This window comes from Micropterus dolomieu, linkage group LG18 (genome assembly GCF_021292245.1).
Source record: "Micropterus dolomieu isolate WLL.071019.BEF.003 ecotype Adirondacks linkage group LG18, ASM2129224v1, whole genome shotgun sequence".
NCBI lineage: Eukaryota > Metazoa > Chordata > Actinopteri > Centrarchiformes > Centrarchidae > Micropterus > Micropterus dolomieu.
Window position 1 is genome coordinate 6,382,859 of NC_060167.1, and position 24,582 is coordinate 6,407,440.

General features: G+C 39.1%; 1 protein-coding gene and 1 long non-coding RNA gene across 2 annotated transcripts in view; both read right to left on the minus strand.

The window, feature by feature from the left end:
* Positions 1-24,582, minus strand: part of LOC123986991 (sodium- and chloride-dependent taurine transporter-like) — a 40,672-nt gene that overhangs the window by 4,683 nt on the left and 11,407 nt on the right. Inside the window, exons 2-14 of the mRNA XM_046075482.1 lie at positions 23,470-23,699; positions 23,180-23,314; positions 15,001-15,089; positions 14,427-14,572; positions 12,548-12,680; positions 10,121-10,255; positions 9,038-9,141; positions 8,804-8,928; positions 5,780-5,892; positions 4,596-4,733; positions 1,822-1,924; positions 1,060-1,160; positions 371-541 (exon numbers count right to left, since the gene is read on the minus strand). Of these exons, the coding sequence (XP_045931438.1) occupies positions 371-541; positions 1,060-1,160; positions 1,822-1,924; positions 4,596-4,733; positions 5,780-5,892; positions 8,804-8,928; positions 9,038-9,141; positions 10,121-10,255; positions 12,548-12,680; positions 14,427-14,572; positions 15,001-15,089; positions 23,180-23,314; positions 23,470-23,698 (1,722 nt within the window). The 5' untranslated portion in view covers position 23,699. The remainder of the gene's footprint in view (positions 1-370; positions 542-1,059; positions 1,161-1,821; positions 1,925-4,595; positions 4,734-5,779; positions 5,893-8,803; positions 8,929-9,037; positions 9,142-10,120; positions 10,256-12,547; positions 12,681-14,426; positions 14,573-15,000; positions 15,090-23,179; positions 23,315-23,469; positions 23,700-24,582) is intronic.
* Positions 10,407-12,531, minus strand: LOC123986998. Its single transcript, XR_006829037.1, has 2 exons — positions 11,478-12,531; positions 10,407-11,127 (listed from the first exon to the last, which is right to left on the minus strand). It is a non-coding gene; the product is annotated as an uncharacterized LOC123986998 (long non-coding RNA).

Genomic DNA, 24,582 nt, shown 5'->3' on the forward strand with positions numbered 1-24,582 from the left:
AGGTTTATAGATTGGTGGAAATAACGGAGAGAAGGTAAGGGAAAGAGAGGAATCCAGTGAGCAATAATGGAGTGATAAATAATAAATAGGGGTGAGAACAAAAGAGGGGAGATGGGATAGATAAAATGCAAAAATGAGATAAAAGATGGTTAGAACAAGATATAAGCTAAAAAAAAATGGATTCAAAGCCAATTACATAGAAGCAAAACCTACAATATCGGCATTTAAAGAAATTGTTTGAATAATTATTTTGATTTTTTTAGCATATGTCATTCAGAGGAATGATATATCTGATCTGAACCAGCCTTAAAAACAAAGAAATACTTTTTCACGGATAGATAGCCAACTACTAGATGGCTACTCCACCCACCTCAATGAGCGGTCCATCTGATCGGATGATCTTGATGACAACTACCATAGGGATACAGATCATGGAGGCCAAGGCCAGTGTCCAACCTATTCCAATGGCCCAGTCAGGATACTCGTAGACCTTGTTGTACATCAATGGCTTGTATTTGACCAAGGAGAAGATAAAGCAGCCCTGGAGAGTAAAAGGAACACATGATTGAATACAAATTCCTATCAGCCTTTGAAGGGATACTTTGACATTTTAACCATTTTTGGACACATGTTGAATACAAATTCCTATCAGCCTTTGAAGGGATACTTTGACACAACAGCCGTATGTGTATTAACATGGTAACAATCACTTATTGGATGTCAATGTAGTACATTATTTATTGGATTATGCTTGATGGATTAGTATTTTCACTTGCTGTGGAGACAAAAACATTTTGGTAAAGCATGTATGGGAGGTTCAAGGCTTATACTGCACATTGATTTTCACTTAATTAACCTTTTCAAAATAGTGACATGTTTCTTTAATAAATATTTGAAGCAACGATGCATAACAACAAAGATGACATGTCATGATGACACTAGGACAAGTTTCAGGAAGTAGAAGAATTGTTGTTATAAAAAGAGGAAGAAGTCATCTGCAGACACAAGCTAACTGATGATTATGGTGTACTGTTTATAACAATAAGAACAGGCCCTCACCATGCACAGTACAGGAGTGATAACAGTCCAGCTCCATTTCATCCAAGAATTTGGTCTGTAGCCAAGCATGTCCTCAAGCGCATCGTAGAAATTATCAACGCCTGTGAAGACGAAAAAAAACTGATTATTTTTAACAAATAAAAACTTATAATATGATATATGATATAATATGATCCACAGTATTATTTTACAGCAATTCATAGGTGAGGCAAGATTATTTGTGTAGCACCTTTTAAACACAGAGGCATTCAAAGTGCATTACATAGGGACCTATCGACAATCTTGGATGCCCTGTGCATGGATGATTTTCAGTTTCTACAACTTAACATTTAAATTCTTAGAGTAACTCTTGCTTCATATTCAGTATTTAATTCAACAATGGCCCTTTTCTGTATTTAACAAAAAACAACAACAACATGAAAGCTACTATAATACAAAAATGTATATAATTTCAAATGTACATGCAAAACCTTATAAAGCCTTGCATTTGCTGTTTCATTACCAGCCATTGGCATGTTGTCTGATAAACTAGATTTGTTATTTCTGAATGGACGTAGTTTTGATGCAGTTATCTATCTTGCCCATTTAAGTAGATGCTCTTTCAGAGAGTGCAACAGGATGTCACATTCAGTGCATGAAGACATTGCAAGACAACACATTAGAAGTATTAACTTCCTGTGCACTAAGTCAGTTGGTAAGTATTTCAGTATACATCATACAGGTTCATTATATTTTGTTATTTCTTTAAAGGATGGTACTCACCATATACCCAGGCGACAGCTATACATTCAAAGAATGCCACCCACAGAAGGCACACACCGCTAGCTGCATAGAAATCAAACAGCTGGAAAACATACATGCCACCCTGCAGAGACAGATAGACAAACAGGTTTTTTTGTGCACGGTCTATATTCATCTGCCTTTCAGTGCATTTGGTTTTAGTACTGAAAAGTGGTTTTGCCTTCCTCAATGCTACAGGAACACTTGCTAAACTGCTAAAGATTTTAAATTATACATGTAATTCTTGATTGATCATGGAATGATCATTATAGGATATAGTGGGGAGATATTAAGACTGAACATCACTCCTGTGTCTGAGTGTCTGTGTACATGCCCGTGTATGCTCATGTGTGTCCAGTTTTAACAATCATGGGAATCCTAAACTTGAAACAGGCCACCGCAGCCATAAAAAGATGTTGTCAGGGGAACGAGAGAGAGACACACAGAGAGAACGAGAGAGAGAGAACGAGAGAGAGACGGGCAGAAAATAGAATGACAGTGAGAAGAGTGTTGCGTGAGAACAGAAAGAGGGCTTGGAAGGTGGTAGTTTAAGGAAGAGGGAGGTTGAGGACGGATGAAGAACAGAGTGATGATAGAAGACAAGGTATGATCATCTTGGAGACAGAAGCGGGGGGGGGGGAGATATTGGAGAAAGGATGGACTCATTTGCTTTTATGTATCACTGATTCAACCTACAGATGTTTCCTGTTTTAAAGTAGGTTTTGGAAAAAGGCCTGTAGTTAATGGAAAATGAACATTTTCACATTTATATTTTGTTTAACATGAACAGAGGTATTGGATAGGGAAGATCCTTGGCAGTAATGCTCAAACAAAGAGTAGGGCCCGACTTACAGAAGCTCAGAGCAATGAGCAGAGTATGGCCTGCAGTTGTATGCCTCCAACAACTAGTCAAGTTGCAGTTTACATCAATGTCTGTCACATCTGGAATCACTCAATTCTTATTTTTAAATTTTGCCTAAAAACCTATCCTGAGGTCACAATGACCTTTTGTTTTGCCTTTGAGTTAAAAGTGTCACCTACTTTGTGTCTGATCACCTCTGAAATATGGTCAAAATCTCCCCTTCTGTTCCTGAGTTATGGTGTTAACGGCCAAAAAGGTGTTTTTCCAGGACACTATGATGTCACTGTGACGTTGACCTGTCATCACTTCATCATTGTATCCCATTAAACATATGACCTTTAGAATTTCTTTGTCAAAGGTCAATCAGTTCATCCTTGTGTCTAAAGCCTAGTTCACACTACATGATTTTTAGACCCATTTGCCGGTCAGAGAGCTCGGCGACCGTTGGGTTGTAAATCACCAGTCACCAGTCGTTATGTGTGAACTACTCAACGACGCATCAAAACGGCTCATATTTCTGACACATCACCGACGGTGCCAGCCAGACATCTAGCATGGCAAATATCTGGAAGAGTTGGCCGACTCGATATCCACATCCCTGATCTAATCCATTCTTTCACGCATATTCTTTGTCTTTATACTTGTTATCTTTATAATAACAAAAAACAGCTGTTTCATGTGTAGGTTTGCGTCATTTCCTGTTTCACATTTCACGTGTGTCTTCTTGACAAAACATGGTTTGGAGACCAGTGTCCGGGGACAGAGCCGCTGTAAGATCGTGTAATGTGTGACCCCCTGTCTACTATCAATCGCGTAGTGTGAACGCCACAAAGATTTCAAGATTCCCGTCACAGGACGGCAAGGTGTGTAGTGTGAACGGCACAGCCATCGGCCAACCCTGAAAGTCGTGTAGTCTGCACCAGCTTTAAGTGGATGTCTGTGCCAAATTTGAAGAAATTCTTTATTGGCATTCTTCAGATATCACATTCATGAGAAAGCGATGAGTTGCTTGTGTAACCCAGCAGGTTCAGTCAAGTTCAGATGTTACTGATAGCTGTCCGCTTTATATGCTATTCTGTTGGCACATTTTGGCATGTAGACAATCTTTATTTGAGATGTCTGTCTGTGCTCTGTTCAATCAATCTTGTAAAAGTGGTCTAATTTTGATTTAACACTGAGAGCATGAATCATCACAATGACAATCCAAGGGGGAGGAAATGTTAATAGCTTAATTTTGTAGTTAAAGAAAAGTTTGAAATAGAAAGAATCAACATGGTTGATGGAAAGAGGAAGACGGTACAGTATGAGAAACAAAAGAAGTTCAGAAGAGAAAACAAGGGGTGGTGTAAAGGCAGATGAGGCAGAAGAATTTAAGAGAAAGAGGAGAGGTGGAAGCAGATGAGGACATGAAGAGAGTGATGAAAAACAGGAAAACAGACAAGATACTGAAATAGGATAGAAGGACAAGAAAGATAAAGATTTGGAAAAGCCAAGTCAAGTCTACTTTCTCTCTCTATTATTACCAGTGGAGGGAAGGGAAGTTCTCATGACTTGACAGTATAAATAGCCCCATCATCTCCCCAGGGACTGACACTAATAGCTATCTGAACACTGTTGTTTCTGGTGTATTGAGCTGTGGGCTGCAGCCTGAAATGAGATCAGCAGCACGGTGTGTGTGTGTATGTGTGTGTGTGTGTGTGTGTGTGTGTGTGTGCGCGTGCGTGTGAAATACTCTAATTGTGATAGACAGAAACAGACTTTTTAAATGCTGTCATTTCGTCAAACATGAAAAAGTACTAGTACGTTCTTTGAGGTTTACACAGTTCTGGCCACATTTAGTGGTGCAGGTTCTTTTTATTTCAGTTTTTCTGTTCAGGTTTCATGGCGTTGTTACCTTGGTAACCATGGTGAGTCCAAGTAGGTAGCTGATGCAGCAGAGGATAGCGATGAAGACCTCTCTGCGGTAACCCTTCCTTAGGAAGGACGGATACAGATCCACCAGTGATGTGATCTGCCCTTCCACCTCCACAAACTGCAGGGAGACACAGAGAAACAGTGGTGTTATAAAAAAGGAGGGAAACAGATTCACTGGCTACATTACCACCCTTTTTACATCTTTTGGTTCTCATCCTTTTAGTAACATTAGTAACCTGTGAAGTGATGTCTCTTGCCATCATTTGGAGCCACTTTTGTGAATTTGGCTAAAGCAGCGTTAATTCAATTCACTTATTCTGGGATGGTTGAGTGAGAACATATGTTCAGTTTCAGGATGTTTGCGCTTTTGCTTTTTCTTCCACACACACACACACACACACACACACACACACACGATTGTCAGTGCCTATGGTAATGTTAATTTTCTCTACTGTTATCCTTTCAAACATCATGACTGACTGCATAAAACATTTTACTGTATATTCTCTCAGTAGGTCATGTAGCTTTTGATCAATGTGTAGCCCATTAATAAATGGCTTCTGTCAACTTTGTTCATGTGTTTTAAAGAAGCAGAAGTAAATGTCATAAGTCATCTCAAATGAAATACATTCACATGGTAGCCTCTGTACTGAAAATAATATCCATTATAGTCATAGACTCTTTAAATACATTTCTCCCCTGTAAGACAAGTACAATGTGTAAAAAAAAAAAAAAAAAAATAGCTTAAATAAATCCACATCTATTCAGTGCAGTTGACCCTGTTGTCAGAGGGGGAAAAAATCTAACAACATTAGATTGTCATTTAAAATTTGGAATGGAAGAAATTATTTTTTCTTGTTAGCTAACATAACATGTTAGTTAAACTCATTCCCTGATATGTTGTCAAATGCGGCTTTGATTTTGCATCACATTAAAGAAACTTACATCTGTAAATTCACTGGTATGTTGGTTTCTTTAAGTTAATTAGCCTTTGGTGTATTAAAAATCCTTAAAATTTGTGCACAGGTTTCTACTGTAGGCCAATGAGCAGTTAAATGTATTGCTAAAGTGCACCTCAATAAGCAGCCATTTGAACTGCCTTAACATCTAGGCTCCTGTAGCTGTAATAGCTGTACACGTGTGAAAGTTCATGTTCCTGCTAACCTGACTGTCGAGGCCAAGCAGCAGCAGCATAATGAAGAAGAGGATTGCCCAGGCTGTAGGAAAAGGCATCATGGTTACAGCCTTGGGGTAGGCGATGAATGCCAGGCCTGGACCTGCAGAAGAGAGGGTAGGGGGTAAAAGCAGACAGAGGGGTGTGGGGGAAGGTAACATTAATATCATTATAAGCTCATCTGATCTGCATCCCTGTGGGATGACAAAGGCCCCAGACAACGGAGATGCAGAACCAGATATAAATGCATGATCAAACCTGGGCTACGACACTGTGAATAGATGTTTGTGTGTGTCTGTTTTGTTTTTTTGGATAAAGCTAGGTGTCAAGAAAAAGGTCTATGTATGTCTAATACACATCTTTACTTACCCGTTATATCCTTCTTTGTGAACATTATTTATGACACGTTACTGAGTGTATGCACTTAACACATGAAGCCATGTCATACAATTTACAATGACATATTACAAGCAAACTTAGAATATTATAATACAAGGAAAATAAAACAAAGGAAAACAGAACAATAATAAAGAACACAGATAATAATATGTAAAGTATATTCTGAGTATCATGTAATTGCATCTTGGTGTAAGTAAGTCATGCAAAAAATTGTGATGCATACCATAAATGGATGCATGTACAGTGTGTATTTGATTGTAACTAGTATACTGTATGTGTTGTGTGGACTTGAATTACCAAAAACACTGTAGACCACTGTAAACAATTAGGCAATTATATGAATTAAAATAGAACCTGCTTAAGGTATGGCTGAGTCACCTTTCCAGGCAGCTGAAAACCTTTAACATGGAGGCAATCAGTTGCTAGAAAAGGTCAATCAAGTGCATCTTGGTATCTCAAAAAATTGAGTCAACAGCTACGTCATTCCAGCAATTTTGCATCCCTGACTAAATTAAGCATGATCCTTTCTATGAGGAATGCAAAATAGCCAAACAGCAGCGGATGCAAATTAGAATGTCAAAAAGAAAAGGTTTTTTTCCCCCTGAGGTCTAATGACATTGATGTTACATTGGGTACAACAGAACAAAGTCAAGAAACAATGAAGCAGCCATAACAGCATTGCTACTGATAGCAAGATATGTAGGTATGTTCAGTTTTGTTGAGAATTATGACAAGGCATCCAACCAAACACAGCGTTGACTGGAAAAATAGTACCAACTTCCATTCCCTGTGAAGGGAAATTCTAGCAGAACGTTTATCAAACCTGGAGTATATTGATTCATGAAATCTGATCCACATCAAACAGACAGTTAAGTAATTACTTGACTGTACAAAACATAAAATACTACATTCTAAAACCTAAATCTTCAATTAGGTGTTTTTTTTTTCTTTTTAGTACATCCGTGAGTCAACAGAAGCCATAGCTTGTGTACTAAAACTGCACTGTGAAAACCACACTGTGAACCGTGAATTCATCTGTCGGGTACATCAGAATCAACAGCTGCGATTAAGGCAGACTGTTCCTAAACTCTTGATAACTTTTTACCTGGCAGATGACCCAGTATGTACATTTATGTATTCTGCTGTCTACTTCTATTCTTCTTGCCTCACAGCACATGGACACATATTTTCAGGCTGGGAAAATACCTCTTCATTAGTAACTGACTTCCATGTTGGCCATGTCCAGGATTGCTATGCTCTGTCTATTTCCTCTATATATATACACACTATCTATTCTTTAGTAACCTGTGGAGCATCAGCCCACTCGCCAAACAGAACGTTGACATTGCACAATTCTGCAAAAATTAATTTGGCACTGGATTTAAATTGGAGACAACAGAATTGTCCAATATTCGTATCGACTGGGCTGGCAGCAAGTTTGTGTTTCGATTTTGATGTCAAACAAAAGATGCCCTATGTCTTAAGCATGTAACAGAAGCATTTAAAATTCAGAAAGCGGAAAAAAAAAAAAAACTTTCTAAACAAGCCCCAAAGGTTGTTCTACAAAAACAGTTTTAAGTTCTTTGTTGGTGTGTTCACACCTTTCTGTGTGAGTGTACTGGAACTTTGCAACAACGAGTCATCTTCAGTCATCTTTAACATGCTTTGGGATTTAAAAAATAAGCATAAATGAAATCCTTGGGTAATTGTATTGGAAAAACCAGGTGTGACTTTCACCTTAAACTGGCCTAACTCCTCACAAAAACAAAGTTGCATTTGCATGCTCGTAGAGCAATTGTAAACTATCATTAGGTAATACTGTAAACTGTATAAAAATAAATAAATAAATAAAAAGCTTTAAATCCATGGACAAAATGTTGGCACTTGCTTGAAATATTTCCCACAACAATTCATGTGATCATGAGATAAAGTAGTTTCTCACCGCTGAAATGTTCAGTAATGCATGTTTTCCATGGAGCTTTGTGATTTAGTCATTAGGCTGTGCCGTAACATACATTTCAAAAAGATGAATGTTGTCATTTCTAGATGGTAGAATAAAAACACTAAAAACAACTCATAACCCCATATGCCAATACATCACTCAAATAGATAGGAGCCACAACAATGGTGACACCAGCTGGTCACATGCAGGTAGAAAAGGAGCCTCTCAGAATAAAAACTCTGATAGCATGCTTAAACTAGGACACTGGCACAAGAAGAACTGTATATCATCAGATTGTCTTTTTGTCTCTTAATGTCTCTCGCTGTCTCTCTCTCAAAAATGAGGTCCTTTTTCCAACATCTCTCTCAAGGCTAATTCATCCAACGTGCTTTACGCGAATGATGCGCTAATTATCTGACCAAATATGTTTTATTTTCTCACATTCTGCTTTTGTCAAGGAGTGTTTGATTGCGGAAACTTCCATATTCCGATGCCGTCATTTGTAATTAAACAAGAATCCATTTAATTTATCAAGAAATCTATTTAATATATGAAACGTATTGACCAATTCTCTTTTGGGTTTCGTTGCTGTTTTTCTTTATAATTACTGTTTAATTTGTTAACCAGGAAGCAGCGCCCACCATCACTGCCGCCTTTTACAGAACCCTCGTACCTGACTCTGCCACATCAGCAATGTCCACCCCTTGCTCTTGTGCCATGAAGCCCAGGACGGAAAATATTGCGAAGCCAGACACAAAACTGGTACCACTGTTGAGGGCTCCCAGCAGCAAACAGTCCCTATGTCACACATATGTCATGAGGAGGATTTGTTAATCAACACACAACGATCCCTTCACCCCCCTCTCTACCCTACAGTTAGCCCCCTCACTGAAAATTGAAGCCTCACCTATAGCAGTTGTATTTGTACTTATTGTAGCTCCCCAAGGATGTCATGGCACCCAAACAGATGGCATAGGAGAAGAAGATCTGGGTGCCAGCGTCAATCCACACCTGTCAAGTAGGGGGAGAGAGTTGGGACAAAAAGGCTGAGGCCTGAAAGTCATGGGTAACACTAATATGGACTATAGAAAAAACAGACTCTAGCTAATACACGCAAGTAAAAGTTCGGGTCAGACACCACCAGATGTAATATCTAAAAGGTTGTTCAGATTGAAAACAAAACGAATGTTTCCCTTATGTTCTTCATTCTGCAGTGTTGTTTTAGTCTATTGTTTATTTGTCCCAAACACGTAGCGTACAAACTGTACAGACGGTAGCTGTAGCTAGTTAGCAGCCTATGCAACGACTACATTTGCCAAGTGTGCGTGTGCTATTTATATTGCAGCTCAGGTTTTGACACTCTTTTTCTTCTCATCACTGTGTGCTCATTAATTGGAGTCATAAGCCTTGGGATAAGCTACAGTTTCTAAAAAAAAAAAAAAAAAAAATTGGCTTATATTGATACATTTTCACTAGCATTGGATGTCTCTTTGCCTTAATATGTCCTACCAAGTGTTAACTTGTGTCTGTATTGACTTTATATGCAATTATGCCACCACTAAAATTTGCTTTTAATTCAGTTGGAGCTGACCTTTATGGTCATTTTAAGCTATAAGGCCAATTTTACCTTTCCACAATGCCTTTCAGAATATGGGAATATATAACCAACAATACCTTTAAACTGTCTTGTGGAGTATCTTAAGTCATTTTTCTACTTCAAAATCTAGTGTTGTAATTCTGTTGTGACTTAACTATACCTGAAGTTACTGAATGTACTGCCTCTCAATGTGGCAAAATATGTTAAATTCTATCAATTGATTATATACTGCAATAAATGCCACGGTTTCCAATTTAATTTCAGACACTATATGGGCAGTAACATGGGCATTTGACAAAGAGCAGCACACATGGATGTTTGGCTCGACACAGTGACTATAAGGAGGAGCCCAGCGATGGGGTTTTCTCAATAAGGCAGAGCAGGGGCACCTACCTCTGGGTCCTTTAGGCGAGCGAGGTCAGGGTACAGGTAGAACTTGATGCCTTCGCTAGCACCTGGCAGTGTCACACCACGAATCAACAGAACAATGAGCATGACAAATGGGAATGTGGCTGTGATGTAGACCACCTGGGGGAGATAACAGGAAAGGGAACAGTATGTAAACACTCCAGTTTTCTATTCTACAGGGGAAGTCTATTACTTTTTAAGCTTCTGTTTCAAAAATGGTCTTGCCTTAGCCTACTAGCTAATACATTTGGTGTCATTACAGAGGATTTGATAAATGTGTTATTTTTCTATTATGACAAGAACCGACCACAGGCTCTCCCTTAAATCATTAGCAGTGTATCAGTATCTGTTATTTGGAAAGCAGTGACCACACTTGGCCTTGTAGGAGTGACTTTATTACCCAAGTTACAACTTGGAGCAACCAGAGAGCACAAATCAGGCCAGACCAATCAATAAAGAGTGTTGAGGCTATAAAAAGAGCAGTCTGGGATTGATTGAGGAGCCTCTGGTCTCAGGGAGAGTTGTTTTTGTTGTTGTTATTGTTGTAGCAGCAATTGAAAAAGGTCTGAAATGTTCCCTTTATGCATTCGTCCAAGGCTATATCCATCCATCTTTTTCTTGGATGTTAAGCCGCTAAAGAGAGCTAAAGAGACATATGTAATACAGAATCATGCAGAAATATACTATAATACAGAATTGTAAACCTCAAACTATCAACTTATTCCCGCAAAATATTGCTAGCATTATAAAAATTATCCTGTGTCAGTCACAGCGTGTCTGGCTCATAAATTGTGCTCTGTGTCCGTAATAACAAGGAACCCAAAAGAAGCACAATTAGTAATACTGTTGAGACAACCGTAGCAAGATTTTCACCATGACATACAGATGGGTGACAGATTAAAGGAAAACCAACATGAAGTGTCTTAGTATGGAGTCAGGCCATCACGAGCCTCCAGAAAAGCTTCAGCTCTCCGTGCCAAGTCTGTGGAATTCTATTGAAAGGATGAACACCATTCTTCCACAAGATAGTCCTTCATTTATATATACACACAAACATTTATTTAAAATCAGGAAATCTCATCAAGACCTATGCCAGACATAACAAAATGACATATAGCAACATAGCCAGACATAACAAAAGGACATGTAGCATCAGAGACAGTCACACACATCACTAAATAGATTTGAAGATAAATTTGTATATATAATTTGATCTTATGTCAATGGTAGTGGAGTATTGTCTTAATACGGGGGTCCAAAATCTCCCATAGGTGTAAAACTGGGTTGAGGTCTGGAGACTGTAAAGGCCGAAGTATTTTATTCACATAATTTTCATACTCACCAAACCATTCAATGAGCCCTGGTGCACGGAAGCATCTGCATTTGATATGTTTCTCCACTCTTTTATTCTGGTTTTTCCTTTAATTTGTCCCCTATCTGTATATGTTCACGAATGCAAAAAGCAACAACAATAACATATATGTAATATGGTCAACAATTTATATTTTAATAAAAACTTCCCAGTTTATACATACCATTCAACACTTTCTTTTTCATAGGAAGCTAAATAACCTTCTCGTTAGTATAGGCTAGGTCAGTGGTTCTCAAACTTTTTCACGTCAACGACCCCTAAATTAGACCACGGACCCCCATTTGATAAGATTTTGTCCCATTATCACCCATCTGATAGGATTTTGGGTTTTAGATGTTTTATTACAGAATATATATGACTACCAAAATAGTCATATTCTGTCACTGTGTTACTCGTGGATGGAATTATAGTCAAAATAAATCATTCCCCTTTTTGCTGGGGACTCCCTGGAACCCTCTCAAGGACCCTTGGGGGTCCCCTGACCCCACTTTGAAAATCACTGGGATAGCAAGCTACTGTTAAAATTACATATATCAGAGTATGTTAAACCCTTGATTACTGTGTAGAAGTCTTAAACGCATATCAGGTGATAGATTTGTTTGAGGAAATGCTGCTGCATAGCACAGTATCTTTGGGAGGAAATACAACAACAAAGTGGAATAATTTCCTGAAACAGAAACAGGCTTTGTAGGAGGAATATCCAAACTCACTCACTTTATATTTTGGTAAATATAATCTATTAACGTGTATTTTTGAAAGCATTCTTGCTTTACAGAATTTTTTCCCCACACCTGCCTAAAACGTTTGCTGTAATTGTGCAGATTATTTTTATTTAAATATAACCATTATTTTGTTGTATGGGCTGAAAACAAACTGTTTCATTTCTGTTTTATTAAACAGAAAAAAGAATTTAAACCCATAACATTGTAAGTAACTTCCTCTGTGGAGTGGATCAACTCTTGAACTGGATCAAAAGTGCAAAATCCACCCAAGTAACAATAAATACAGGACAACATAGGAAAACATCACCATATATTTACCTTGCCAGTGGACTTGACTCCCTTCCAGATGCAGAAGAAACAGATGATCCAGACGAGCAGTAAACACAGAGCCAGGTCCCATTTAATAGGACCAATGTCCTCTATGCCATTGGTGATACCCAGTACATTATGTCTGTAACAGATAAAGAAAGCTCTATAAGCGTTTAAATTTACAATGACCATGATGTGTGAGCTACTTCTTTGGACAGTTATACAGATTGCCTTAGGTGTGGGTCACCAACCACACTGCCTGCTACATATAAAAATAATACCACTAATAATAACAATAATATATTATATTTAAGAATATAAAACCTAAAAACCCTGCAGTCTTTTGTATTCATGCGTTTTAAAAGTAGTAGTAGGTTTGTTTTCCCCTCTCTTCAGCAGTTAAACTTAAAGAGGTCATATTATACTTTTTGGCTTTTTCCATTTTCTTTATTGAGTTATACCTTTTTTGTGCATGTACCAGGTTTGCAAAGTGCAAAGTCCACCTCAAAGGGGGTTCCCATCTTCCACAGAAAACACTGCTCTGAAATGCCTGAACACAGCTCAATTGTAGTTACCATGTTATGTCATATGGTAGCACGAGTCATAATGCTCGCCTAGTAGCTAGTCAGACACACCCTCAAAAATACTGGTGGAGAAACACACTGAGCTGCAGGACACAGTGACAAGACGTCCGCCTGCTGCCTCTCCTCTTCCTTCCAAACACTAGCTACCCTCCAGGCAGTCAATGGACATAAAGTTGTTACTGTGATGTAGAGACAGAGCTCAATTAAAACTTTATGGATGAAAGATACATTTGTTAATAGAATTAACAAATAATAATAATATATATAATAATAACTCACCAGGCTGAAACTGGGGTGGCGATGGCGCAATGGATAAAACTAGGTCTTTGGTGTGAGAGACCGGGATTCAATCCCCGCTATGACCCATCCACCAATGTGTCCCTGAGCAAGACACTTAACCCCTAGTTGCTCCAGAGGCGTGCGACCTCTGACATAGCAATTGTAAGTCGCTTTGGACAAAAGTGTCAGATAAATGAATTAATGTAAATGAAACTCTTGCTCCATTCTATGTTGCTAAGCTGATAAGGGGAATATATACACCTGAACCTTAGCAGTGTTTACCGGCTTTTTAGGACCCACCCTGCTCTGCTTCTGATTGACTAGTAGTCCTTAACTAGGTACTGCACATGTGCAACTCCCAACAAAGATCTTGTAGAAGTGAGATGCATGACTCCATAGCTAAAATGGAGCATTCAACACACAGGGTGAAAAGAGGAGCTATAGCAATGTGCAGTATGACAAAAAATATGTATATATAATAGGTGTTTTTTGGAAATGAAAATAAAATAAATAAATAAATAAATAAAATTATGAATCTGTAAATGTGCATAATAATATTGCATCACAATCTGTCCTCAATGCGTCTTGGGTGCATTTACACCTGTACTCTCGTGTGGTCAAGGATGCAATCTGATGGCAATCTGATCAACCAAAATGTATTGTAATGCCAGGTGTAAATGGCCTATCTTCACTTAAATCAAAGCAAAGCAAAACAAAGCATCTGGATTAAAGTCCCTTAATGTCTACCTCGGCCTACACAAAGTGGTAGGTTACCAAATGTATCAATGATGTTGTACCATTTTCCTTTACCCTTATCTAACTTCATGCTGCTTGATTAAATTTGCCTCTGCTTTGGAATATTTTAATGTGTATTCAACCATGTAAAGCACTTTGTAACTCGTTGTTTTGATAAGTGCTGTATAAATACAATTTAGTTTTATTATATTATTATAACTAAAACTTTAGCATGAAAAATTTTCATGATTATAAAATTGAGCATGTATATCTACTGTTATGTAACTCACTCCCAGAACTCGGTGACGGGGGAGGTGAAATTGGAAGCGTTGGCAGCCAGCCACAGAGATTTGTTCTTGCGATAGGTGTCCTCAATGCAGCGATCGGTGTTCCAAGGCTGATTGCACTTGGCCCAGGGCAACTCTGGCTGAAAACACTGCAATGGAAAAAAACAATTTAGCTTTTAGTTTTGCCGCTGTTTATAATAACTGACTAATTCTTGAATTGTCATCCAAATTTGTTTTCAGTATAAATCTTAGGAAAAACAAGTCAATCAGTTGCAGAATAATGTCTGTGATATGGGGATTTGAGAGTCATTTTCTAGTTCTAATTGAATGTTTGTCAAAGTAAAATATCACAGTGAACACTGGGTTTGTGAGATATAGGCTTTTGGGCAAGTGAATCTAAGGGAAAGAAATTTTGAGGCGCCTCTAAAGAATCCTTTTAAGTTTAATTGACTTTGCAGAAAATGTCTTAAAGTTCAAATACTGAATATCGCTTCACCAGTTTTTGCTTAGTTTAACTCGTAACATAAAAGAAGAAGGACTTTCTAATTGCCATCACAATTTCTTGTCCCATACCTACCTGGAACAGATAGTAGAGGCCCCAGGCCAGGATGACGATGTAATAGATGTTCAGCAGAGACACAATCACAATGGAGGCGTAACCAATACCTGGAGAGAGGAGAGAGGTCAATGTGATGATACAAGTAGACTTCAATAGTCCAGTTAAATGGCCATGAGCGACTGAAGGTCACAATGTGATGAAACTTTACAGTGACTTAATTTTCTGGCGGCAGCAGAGACAGCAACAAGTGTATTATTTTAGGGCTGTACCGAATAGTTTGAAGCTTCTTTCATAAAGTTGACCTTCAAATTTTAAAATCAACATTTGAATGCTGTGCAACTTTTTTCCTCTGCCTTCACTCTACGGGGTGCAGGGTGTGGGGTCAGGACCGAGGGCGGGATGAAGCGTGGCTCAGGCTGCATTCACACAAAATCTGGCAATATGGCTGCTTACTGCAAAGTTGGGCGGAGGTGTATCCATGTTTATTTATGCCATAGAATGTAACTGTCGTAAAACAATCAAATAACTTTATTTCTTGGACTTCTTTGTTCTTGCTAATGCCGCTCACTTGTTCACTCTCAAGCTGGCTCACCCACTGCTGCTCGCCCTTTCTCTGCAGGGGGCCAATTTTGCATCGTGTGTTTAAAAATCAGGAACTGACCAACTACTCATTCTGTCTGTACTTAAATAAAATATTAACTTCTGATGAATCACTTCATTCAAAAAAATGTTTAGGGTGATGACATCATAAAATATGATGACAAACTGACAAGCTTCAGTCGAGAAAACTCAATAGAAGCTTATAATGTAAAATAAAATTTGAGCTCTACATTGTATAAAAAATAAATAATGGCCTACACAAAGGGCCTAATACAAAACACTGACATTTCCCTTTGTCCCCATGTGACCGATGAGTCAGTTTCTGCAAAAGACCCACAGCTTTCACCATATTAGTCCCTGTAGTGTCTTCATATTTGTGTAAGAGGAGGGTTTTAGTGCTGGAATTTGATTGGCCAGAAAACAGGATGTAAAAGTAGTCAGTTCATGATGTAAGAAGTGACACATTTCATGAAATGAGAACTGACACAGATGATGTGTTGATTGTGTATTTCCAGCATGAAGTACTTACGGTTACAATAAACACCTTTGATAAGATGTTTGTACATTGTCCAGGAGAAATTAACAGATTAGTCTTGGATTTATGCTTTTAGTTTAACCTTTTAGTCTTCCTCTTAAATGCTGCCATAGCAGTTTTTGCTCAAACCCACTGATCCAAAGTTTTGAAAGATAACAAATACCCCAGGCTAAATTGCAAGGAAATGTGTATTAAATTACGTAAAATACTTCCCTCTGATGCTAAAGATGTACAAGAAATTGAATAAGAAAAACTTACTTACTAAATTAAAGATTGTCAAGATATGTGAATTGAACGTGGGTCATGTAAGGTAAAAGATAAAGCCACCTGGCCACACCCTGATTCTGCACAGCAATCTTTCAGTGGTAAATATTTGTGAAGATTTGATTTGTGAAGAGTAATTGAGAGAAATGGGCCTTTTGTGTACATAAAAGTTCAGCTCATGATGAATGGGGGCAAAAACAAAAGTCTTGTGTTTATAATTTTGTTCAGTATACTTCCTTTTTTGGGAGATTTCTCTTTTATGTTATCTATTGCTTGCACTGATAAACTTGATTCACAGAATTTACGGTTATCAGCTCGCTTTAGGTCTAAAAAGCAAACTGATTCAGAATTACGGTTATCAGCTAAATTTTGGAATGCTCTGCCTGCATCTATACGGTCTGCTTATTTTGTGGATTTCTTTAAATAGCAGCTAAAGACACACCTGTTTAGACAGGCATTTTGGTAACCTGCATGCCCCAGGTCGACATTCTATGTATTTTTTTGTTGTTTCCTACTATGTATTTATAGTGGACTCTTTTACCATTTAATGTGTATTTATGATTTTTTACCATTTACTGTGTGTTTATCATGTATCTTACTACAATCTACTGCAATTATGTATTTTTGTTAAGTACTGTTTTAAAGCCCATTTCTTCAGGTGGCTTGGATGGTCATTTTACTTTATTTTATCTTTTTTATTTTCTGTGTTTTCGTGTGTAAATGCTAATGTTGTTGTAAAGCAGTTTGTGACTGTATGTGAGAAGCGCTATATAACTAAAGCTTACTTACTTACTTCTCATTAGCCAAAATATTTTTATGTAAGATTATATCAAATATGAATACATGTTCATCTTAGCAACAGGACTCTATATTCAACCTTTATTTAATTAGGAAGTCAGCCCATCTTTTGGCGTATCAATGAGCAAAATCCCATAGCCTACCACCTTTTTAGTCCAGACTGCTAGTGCATTTATTTTCAATATGAAGGGTGGCGAGTCCCGAAAGTCTATCCTGTGCTATAGTGCTTCTCAGAAATGTGGAATTCATTTCAGTTTTTAGAAGGGAGCTTGCAACAGTCAACAGTAGAGTAATAGTTTAATAGCTGTTGCTACATCAGGCACACGTGGTAATATGGAGTGGTGCTTTATGAATACACGCATGGGGGCAGGGCTTTCATTGAGTCTTATACTGGCTCTACTGGGATAGTGGGGACTTTTTAAGTGGGGCTATATGAGGTATTTATCCATAGTCAATGAATTACCCAAACAGCTGATCTCTGGCTCTGTTATAGAGTGCACTTATGCGAAGGAATATGTAAGTTCTATGGTTGGGAAAATGTAGTTCCAAATGAAACGTCTGATAGTGAGGAAGTGCTTAAAATATTTAACACATAGTGTACACTTGAACTGATATGGGATTTTTTTCAGTGGGCTTTCTTATAGGTGCCTAAAATGTTTTTTGCAGCTGACCCTGTCCACAGCACAACCGTGTTTTGATTCTGTGCCAGTAAACCCCGTTTCTCCATACTGGGGACATGCTGACCGCCAACCAATGCAGGTAATACACTGACTATGAATAAGCACCTCATACAGCCCCACTTCAAAAATCCAAAACTATCACTTTAGGACTGAGCGGTTGGTAAACACAGGATCATGACTATGTGTGTGTTCCTGTGTTTCTACTACACAAGGTTAGTTAGTATTTGTACAAGTAATAATGTCTGTGTGTACAGAGTTAGCACACACAGCCAACAGAGGCCACTCATCCAAATGAATATCCTTCAACGTCATTGGTCATCTGTGTATGTAAGAGTGTGTGTTGGTCTTTGTGACCCACCTGAATTTGAGTGTTTTCTTTATGTGTGTATATGAGTGTGTGAACTGTGTCACCATTGCATCATGTCCTTTAAAAATCACTCAGCTAATTAACAGCTGCCAAGCATCAAAATCTCAAAAAACACACAAAAACACACTCACTTGCTCAGATCACATGGAACAGTGCTGATCAAACAAACACAGTCATCCACCATGATGTCATTTCTTGTACTCATCGGCTGACCTCAGCTGACCTCGCTCTGTCTGTCTACATTAACAATTGATCCTTTCAAAACGCACATAATAGACTCTAAGAATGTAATTTTTTGCTTCACATGTGATCACCCGGAAGAATAAAATCTGTCTGTAATATTATTTACTGTCAGAACAATACAAATTGCTGCCAAATTGGTCTTTTAAAAATAGCTTCATATTTGCTATCTGTGTCATTAGCCTATGATTTAATATCTGCATATCCAAGCACATAGTCCAAGTAATCAATACATGTTTTGAATGGAAAACCTATAATTAGACTTGATCTTAATGTTTCATTTTCATCACATCGTCTAACAAGTTCGAATAAGTAATGGCAAAGTCAGACATTATGATTTTTGAGGCAATCATAAATATGATTTGGGCGTAATGACTGACCTTTCAAGGTGGACTATGACTTGAGCGAGGCATGTTGGACTGGGGACCAGTCACATCATGTAGGCTATACGACTGGGAGAAATGATCAGAAAAACAAATCTGGCCTAAACCTGCGAGCACATGGTAAACTAGCTACAGTCTAGGGACAGAGTGGAATCGCAGTTCCAGCAACATGACTGCAGGTGATGTGGCAATGTCTGCGGACTATAATGGACTACAAGAAGGATCCCAACAGTGAGTACCGATACTGTGCAGGAAGTTGGGCTGAATGCTTTATAAGCTCGATTCGAAGTCAGTGGTCAGTGCAGTCAGCACCCACACCTTACCAGAAGCGGAGAACCCACTCATCTTTTCAGGGGGACTGTGTGATCACGTGAGTGCACAGGAAACAGGCCACGGTATTTGAAGTTCTGAGATGAGACAGAGCTCAACAGGCAGAGCAAAGCTATATGGACGCCATCACCCCTGCATGGACTATTTGTGTGGCTTTGGTCATGCCTGCACAGCCACAAATTACAAACCGAGAGACTGAGGAAGAGTTTCTTCCTACAGGCTGTCAGAGCCTTTAACAATGAACGATAAACTCCTGAATGACAATAAACCCAAGGACACTCACGTATGTATTATAGTATACTTTCCAGAGCATTTTCTATGAATTTACTCAGTCATCCCATACGTGCTCCTTCCTGGATATTGTGTCTAACAATGTTGGTAGAGACAGTTATATATAGCATGTCTGGTCTTGCTTGCAGTAGTTATGTTTGGCGGAGTGGCTGTATTCTTGGACTACGTGTGCCATAAGGCAGGAAAAGCATACCTCTCTGCCAGCTGCTCTCTTCCACCAAAGCCCGGGGCAGAGAGAGCAGCAGCAAAGACCCCGTACTCCACCAGGGTACAGTACAGAGCAGCATCAATTAGTACAGAAAGTCATTGATTGGTTAGCCTTGAAGGAGGGGCTAGGGTCCTAGTGGGTTACAACCGGGTCGCAGAGAGAGCAGCAAGGGTAGGCAAGCTAGAGCAACTTAAATAAGGCACCTAGAATGGCTTTGCCAATGAATGCTCAGAGGGAAATCAGCTGAGCTGTCCGCTGATGTGGGCTTGTCATGACATGGCTGCTATCAGCTGATTCACTGGGATTGTGAGCTAAGCTTGACTTCATTGTCTGCCTGAACTAACACTATGCTCAATTTGTGTTGTGCCACTTTTAGTTTGGGACAGTGGTCATTTTGCCCTAAGCAATATTTCATCATCATTTTCAGTCTACACAAAAGCAGACAGGGTAGCAGCTGCAGGTAACTTAGCGTTTTTCATGTCAATCGAAGAAACGTTGATTTAAGAGAATTTCTATAGTTACACTTTAAACAACCTGTAGGCTATATCTGCACTGATCTCATCAAAGATTGCTGTCATTTTTCTCTTTGGAATGGATTGGACTGGAATGAACAGACACAGCTCTGATCGGCTCCGTTGTTTTTAATGAGCACAACACAAGACCCTTTTCAATCCCTGAAAAACCTGAGAAATGGGCAGCAATTCAGACGTCTGGAACCAGGCAAATCACATGTCTCAATTCTCTCTCTTTCCCTTTCTTTCTCCCTTTATCATTCAGGTCAAATTTATAATGCTGTAGGCTATTACAACAAAACAACACATTTTTATTTCCAAACTCTGTTTACACAAAAAACAAAAAATGTAAAAAAAAAAATGTATAGAGGGAGCTCTTTCTTCTACCTCCTCTATCTACCTTTTCTCTCTCTTCTTCACCCTTTTCCTTGATTTCTCTCCCCCTTTATCTCATCTTTTATCATCGGTCCTTTTCTCAGCTCCTCTGATCTTGCTGCTCTGCTTCTTTTCTTTCTCTCCCTCTCTCTCTCTCAAGCCCTCTGTTGCTGCGCTGTTGCCGTAGCAACGTGTGATTTGGGACACGCTGTGTTCAACGTCTCAGGTTTGTGTGTAATTGTGTGTATGTGTGTCTGAGACAGCGGGAGGGGGAGATAATGTGTCTGATATGTAGCCTACATGTGAAAGTGAGAATAGCAGCATAAGTTAATAATTAAATGAAGATAATGAAACAATGAACTGTTACAGCGACAACATTACTGAATAAAATTTATAAACGCGATGCAGAATTTTATGTTGCAGGCTTATGTGCATTTTCTTAAGACTAATCGTCAGTACGATGGCGCATTAGATAAGACACATGCCTTTGGTGTACCACACCCGGGTTCAGTTCCCACTGCGACACATCCACCAATGTGTCCCTGAGCAAGACACTTAACCCCTAGTTGCTCTGGCATATATAGCAATTGCAGAGCAGAAGAGACAGTGATGAATGCATTAACCTTATTCAGCGGGAAGCAAACAGGAGGAGAGGGGGAGGTGAGAAGGACTGATTAGGGAAATGGAGAAAGATAAGTGGAAAACCTTAATGAGGAAGGGAATCTTAAGCAAGAAGTGGAAGAAAGGAGGAGAGTGTACTAGTTAGAAGAGGGCAGATGAGAAAAAAAAAAAATAAGTCTTGATCTGATACAGAAGTGAAATCATGGAAGGCATCTAAAATCTCTAAATGTGCAAAGACAGGTTTTCACAGGAGAGGAGGTGAGAGCTAGAGAAGGTTAAAGCAGAATAGGGGCCTCAGTGTGTTGGTGTATTAGTGCAGGCCTGGTTGCATGGTAACAGTTGCAGGGTAAAGTCTCAGCAGTCTGATTGGAGGAGAGACTAGCGTGACTCAGCCTTGTGTTACACAGCCATTCCTCTGTGAAAAACAACAGAGGTCTGGAAAAATGTAATCCCAGTAGTTGGACCGTAAAAGGGTGGTGACACTTTGCTGTATATTCATCGGTCAAATCAGTGAGATGTCACAAAGGTGGGGTAGTGGGCGGAGCTATAGACAGAGCTATGGGTGGAGGTGACTACAACAGACAACATGACAATTGACCCTTCACGAAGTCACCAACATTGCATTAGAAACAATCCACAGCCTACATTGTTTTACATTTTGGATTTGTTTCAGGTTTTGTAAAGGGAATAAATCGTATTTTTCCTTTCAACCTCTCCTGGTAGCGACTGTTAAAGTGCTCCAGGAACAGCGTTTGACCATATCTTGGAAAAAGTCAGCAAAAAAGCTGTATTCATGTCAGTGGAGCACCGCCATGAAAGTGCTGGACCCCAGTTAGAGCAAGTCCTATACGGCACTGTGATTAGCCAGCTTGTATATTTGGGGCGTGGCTTAGCGAAGGTTGAATTGGTTCAATCAACTATTAAAATGTGTTTGATGTGTTTGCAGTAAATTGCATACTGTAGGCAATACCATAAGCATATTTTTCTGTGTATAATGTGTATGTAGCATGTGTACCAAACTTCACCAAGTCATTAGGTATTGCATGCACCTTTGAGGTAGACGAAACCTTCCATAAGAAAGAACTGTTTTTCAGTATTCTTTGTGAAGAATAAAAATGTATTATCATAAGATATATTTTAATATTTTGACAAAACAAAAGTTATAAAACTTAAAACCTGCAGTAACTGATTTTTTGGCAGCTTGGGGGCGGCAGTTCTCATCACATTGTTGACACATCACCTTTTAAGTTGAATATAATTTATGGTGAACTTTTGCAAGCAGTTACTTATTTAGACATTCAGCAATTACAGAGCAACGTTCTCATTATTTATTTTGAGTCATGTTTGCTGGTCGAGGTTAGTCGAATACAGTCTCTACCAACTCTGGAGGAAAATATCTGGCTCTTAAGCTGCTAAATGCTCCACAACAGCTAGTCTCTAACTGTGTCTGTCTGCTGTTTGGTGCCAAGTAGGTAGTGTACTTTGGGCTTTTAGAGCTTTTTCACTGAAAACAGCTGCCATCTGTGGCCAAAAACAGCCCTATAAGAGCAGTGAGAGTGGACCAAAAAAGTACAGCTGTGGCCCAGATAGCTATACAATAAGCCATTAGGACTTGAGTTTGATCTTTTGATCAAATTCAATTGTCTAACCCCTTAAATGTACTTACACCATGACTGTTCCAGCTATTTCGTATTGTTTTTACATGGTTCTGTTCTCTTATGAATGTAAACCAAAATTTTATAAATTAGACTTTGTCTCCATAGTGTTAAGTGAATGTTTTCCAAAAGCAGAGCCCCCATGACACAAGACACAACTGGGACACTGTTGAGGAGCGTAAATATGCCATCCACCACTACCCCAACCTCCACACCCATTTTATTTGCTGCTCTATACAACCATTCATGTTATGACCAACATTTTGTTTGCTCAAAATGTAATTCTAACCTATAAGGTCAGCAATTCAACAATGAGCATTTGGTGGGGGGCTACATACCAGTAAAGATGGGGCAGAGCTTCTCCCAGCAGGTGATGCCACCCTCAGAGGTGAACTGACCCAAGGCGACCTCCAGGAAGAAGACTGGCAGACCTCCGCCAAACAGGAAAATGAAATACGGGATGAGAAATGCACCTGGAAGGAGGAAAGAAAGGATGGAGCAACATAAAAGATGAAAAGATTGACAGAGAAAGAAGATTCAATTTTTGGAATGGTTGAAGACAAGAAAACAACGTGAGGTAAGCAAATCTTATACCTAAATAGATAGCTGTGATATTTTAATGCCTTACCTCCACCATTCTTATAGCAGAGGTACGGGAAACGCCAGACGTTCCCTAAACCAACAAAGCCACCAGCAACAGACAGAACAAAGTCCAACTTGCTGGCCCACTTCTCCCGCTGGGGGTGTTTGCCCTCTGCCTCGTCTTCAGGTCGGGTGCCAGGGCTCTTACCAGGAGACGGTTTCAGAGTGTCCTTATGGAAATCCTTCAGGCACTGAAGTTTCTCTTTTTGAGCCATTCTATAGAAACAGCAGACAGAAAAGGAATCTGGTGAGCATTGGTCTGTTATTAATCCACTAACAGCAGCCCAATACTGCTGTCAATACATTAAAGGACAATTTTCATATTTTAAACACAACCACTTGATGGTGGCTGGCTACCTGCCAAAGTGGCTGGTGGACCAACACAGGAGCCACAACCCACGATTTTCCACCATGGTGGACCACCATAGCTGGTGGTAATAGTTTCTCAGTCTGGGTTAACCAACTGAATTCAACTGGAATTGAAACCTTATATACACATGAAAGGAGAGACAAAGAACTAGGTGGTATTCGAAAGTGTTACAAATGCTCTAAAATAAAGACTTTCCAAAGACTTGAAAATTAAGTGTCTCTCTACTGCAGTGGTCGGCTGCACCAAACATAACTTCACCAAAGAGCTTGTTTGTTTCTACATTTGAAGCAACAGTGATGTTTAAATGATTATTAATACCTTTCTATATCCAAACCTTTGTCACATGCATGTTTCATAAGTTAGAGGCAAACAATTCAACCACGCTTCTACAGGAAGGATCATCAGTAAGATTAAATATATCTTCCAGTTACACTTTCTTGATTGACAACGTCACATTTTCTAAACTGTCCTTTACATAAATCCATCCACTACAAAGTAGCCTGGAGGGCTCTGGGAGTCATGGTTTGGCTTCTTTGATTGTGTCTAAATTATACTAGCGAGGTCTGAGTGTACAAGTGGCAACATAGCTTCCCTCAATCATGTAAACTGTTGCAAGCCATTACAATATCATTACCTAACCACAAAGCTACACTCTTGCTTTCCCTGTGTGATACTTGTTGTCAAAGCAAGTGGATATAGCCTGTAATGATATTCATTAATAAGTGGGTT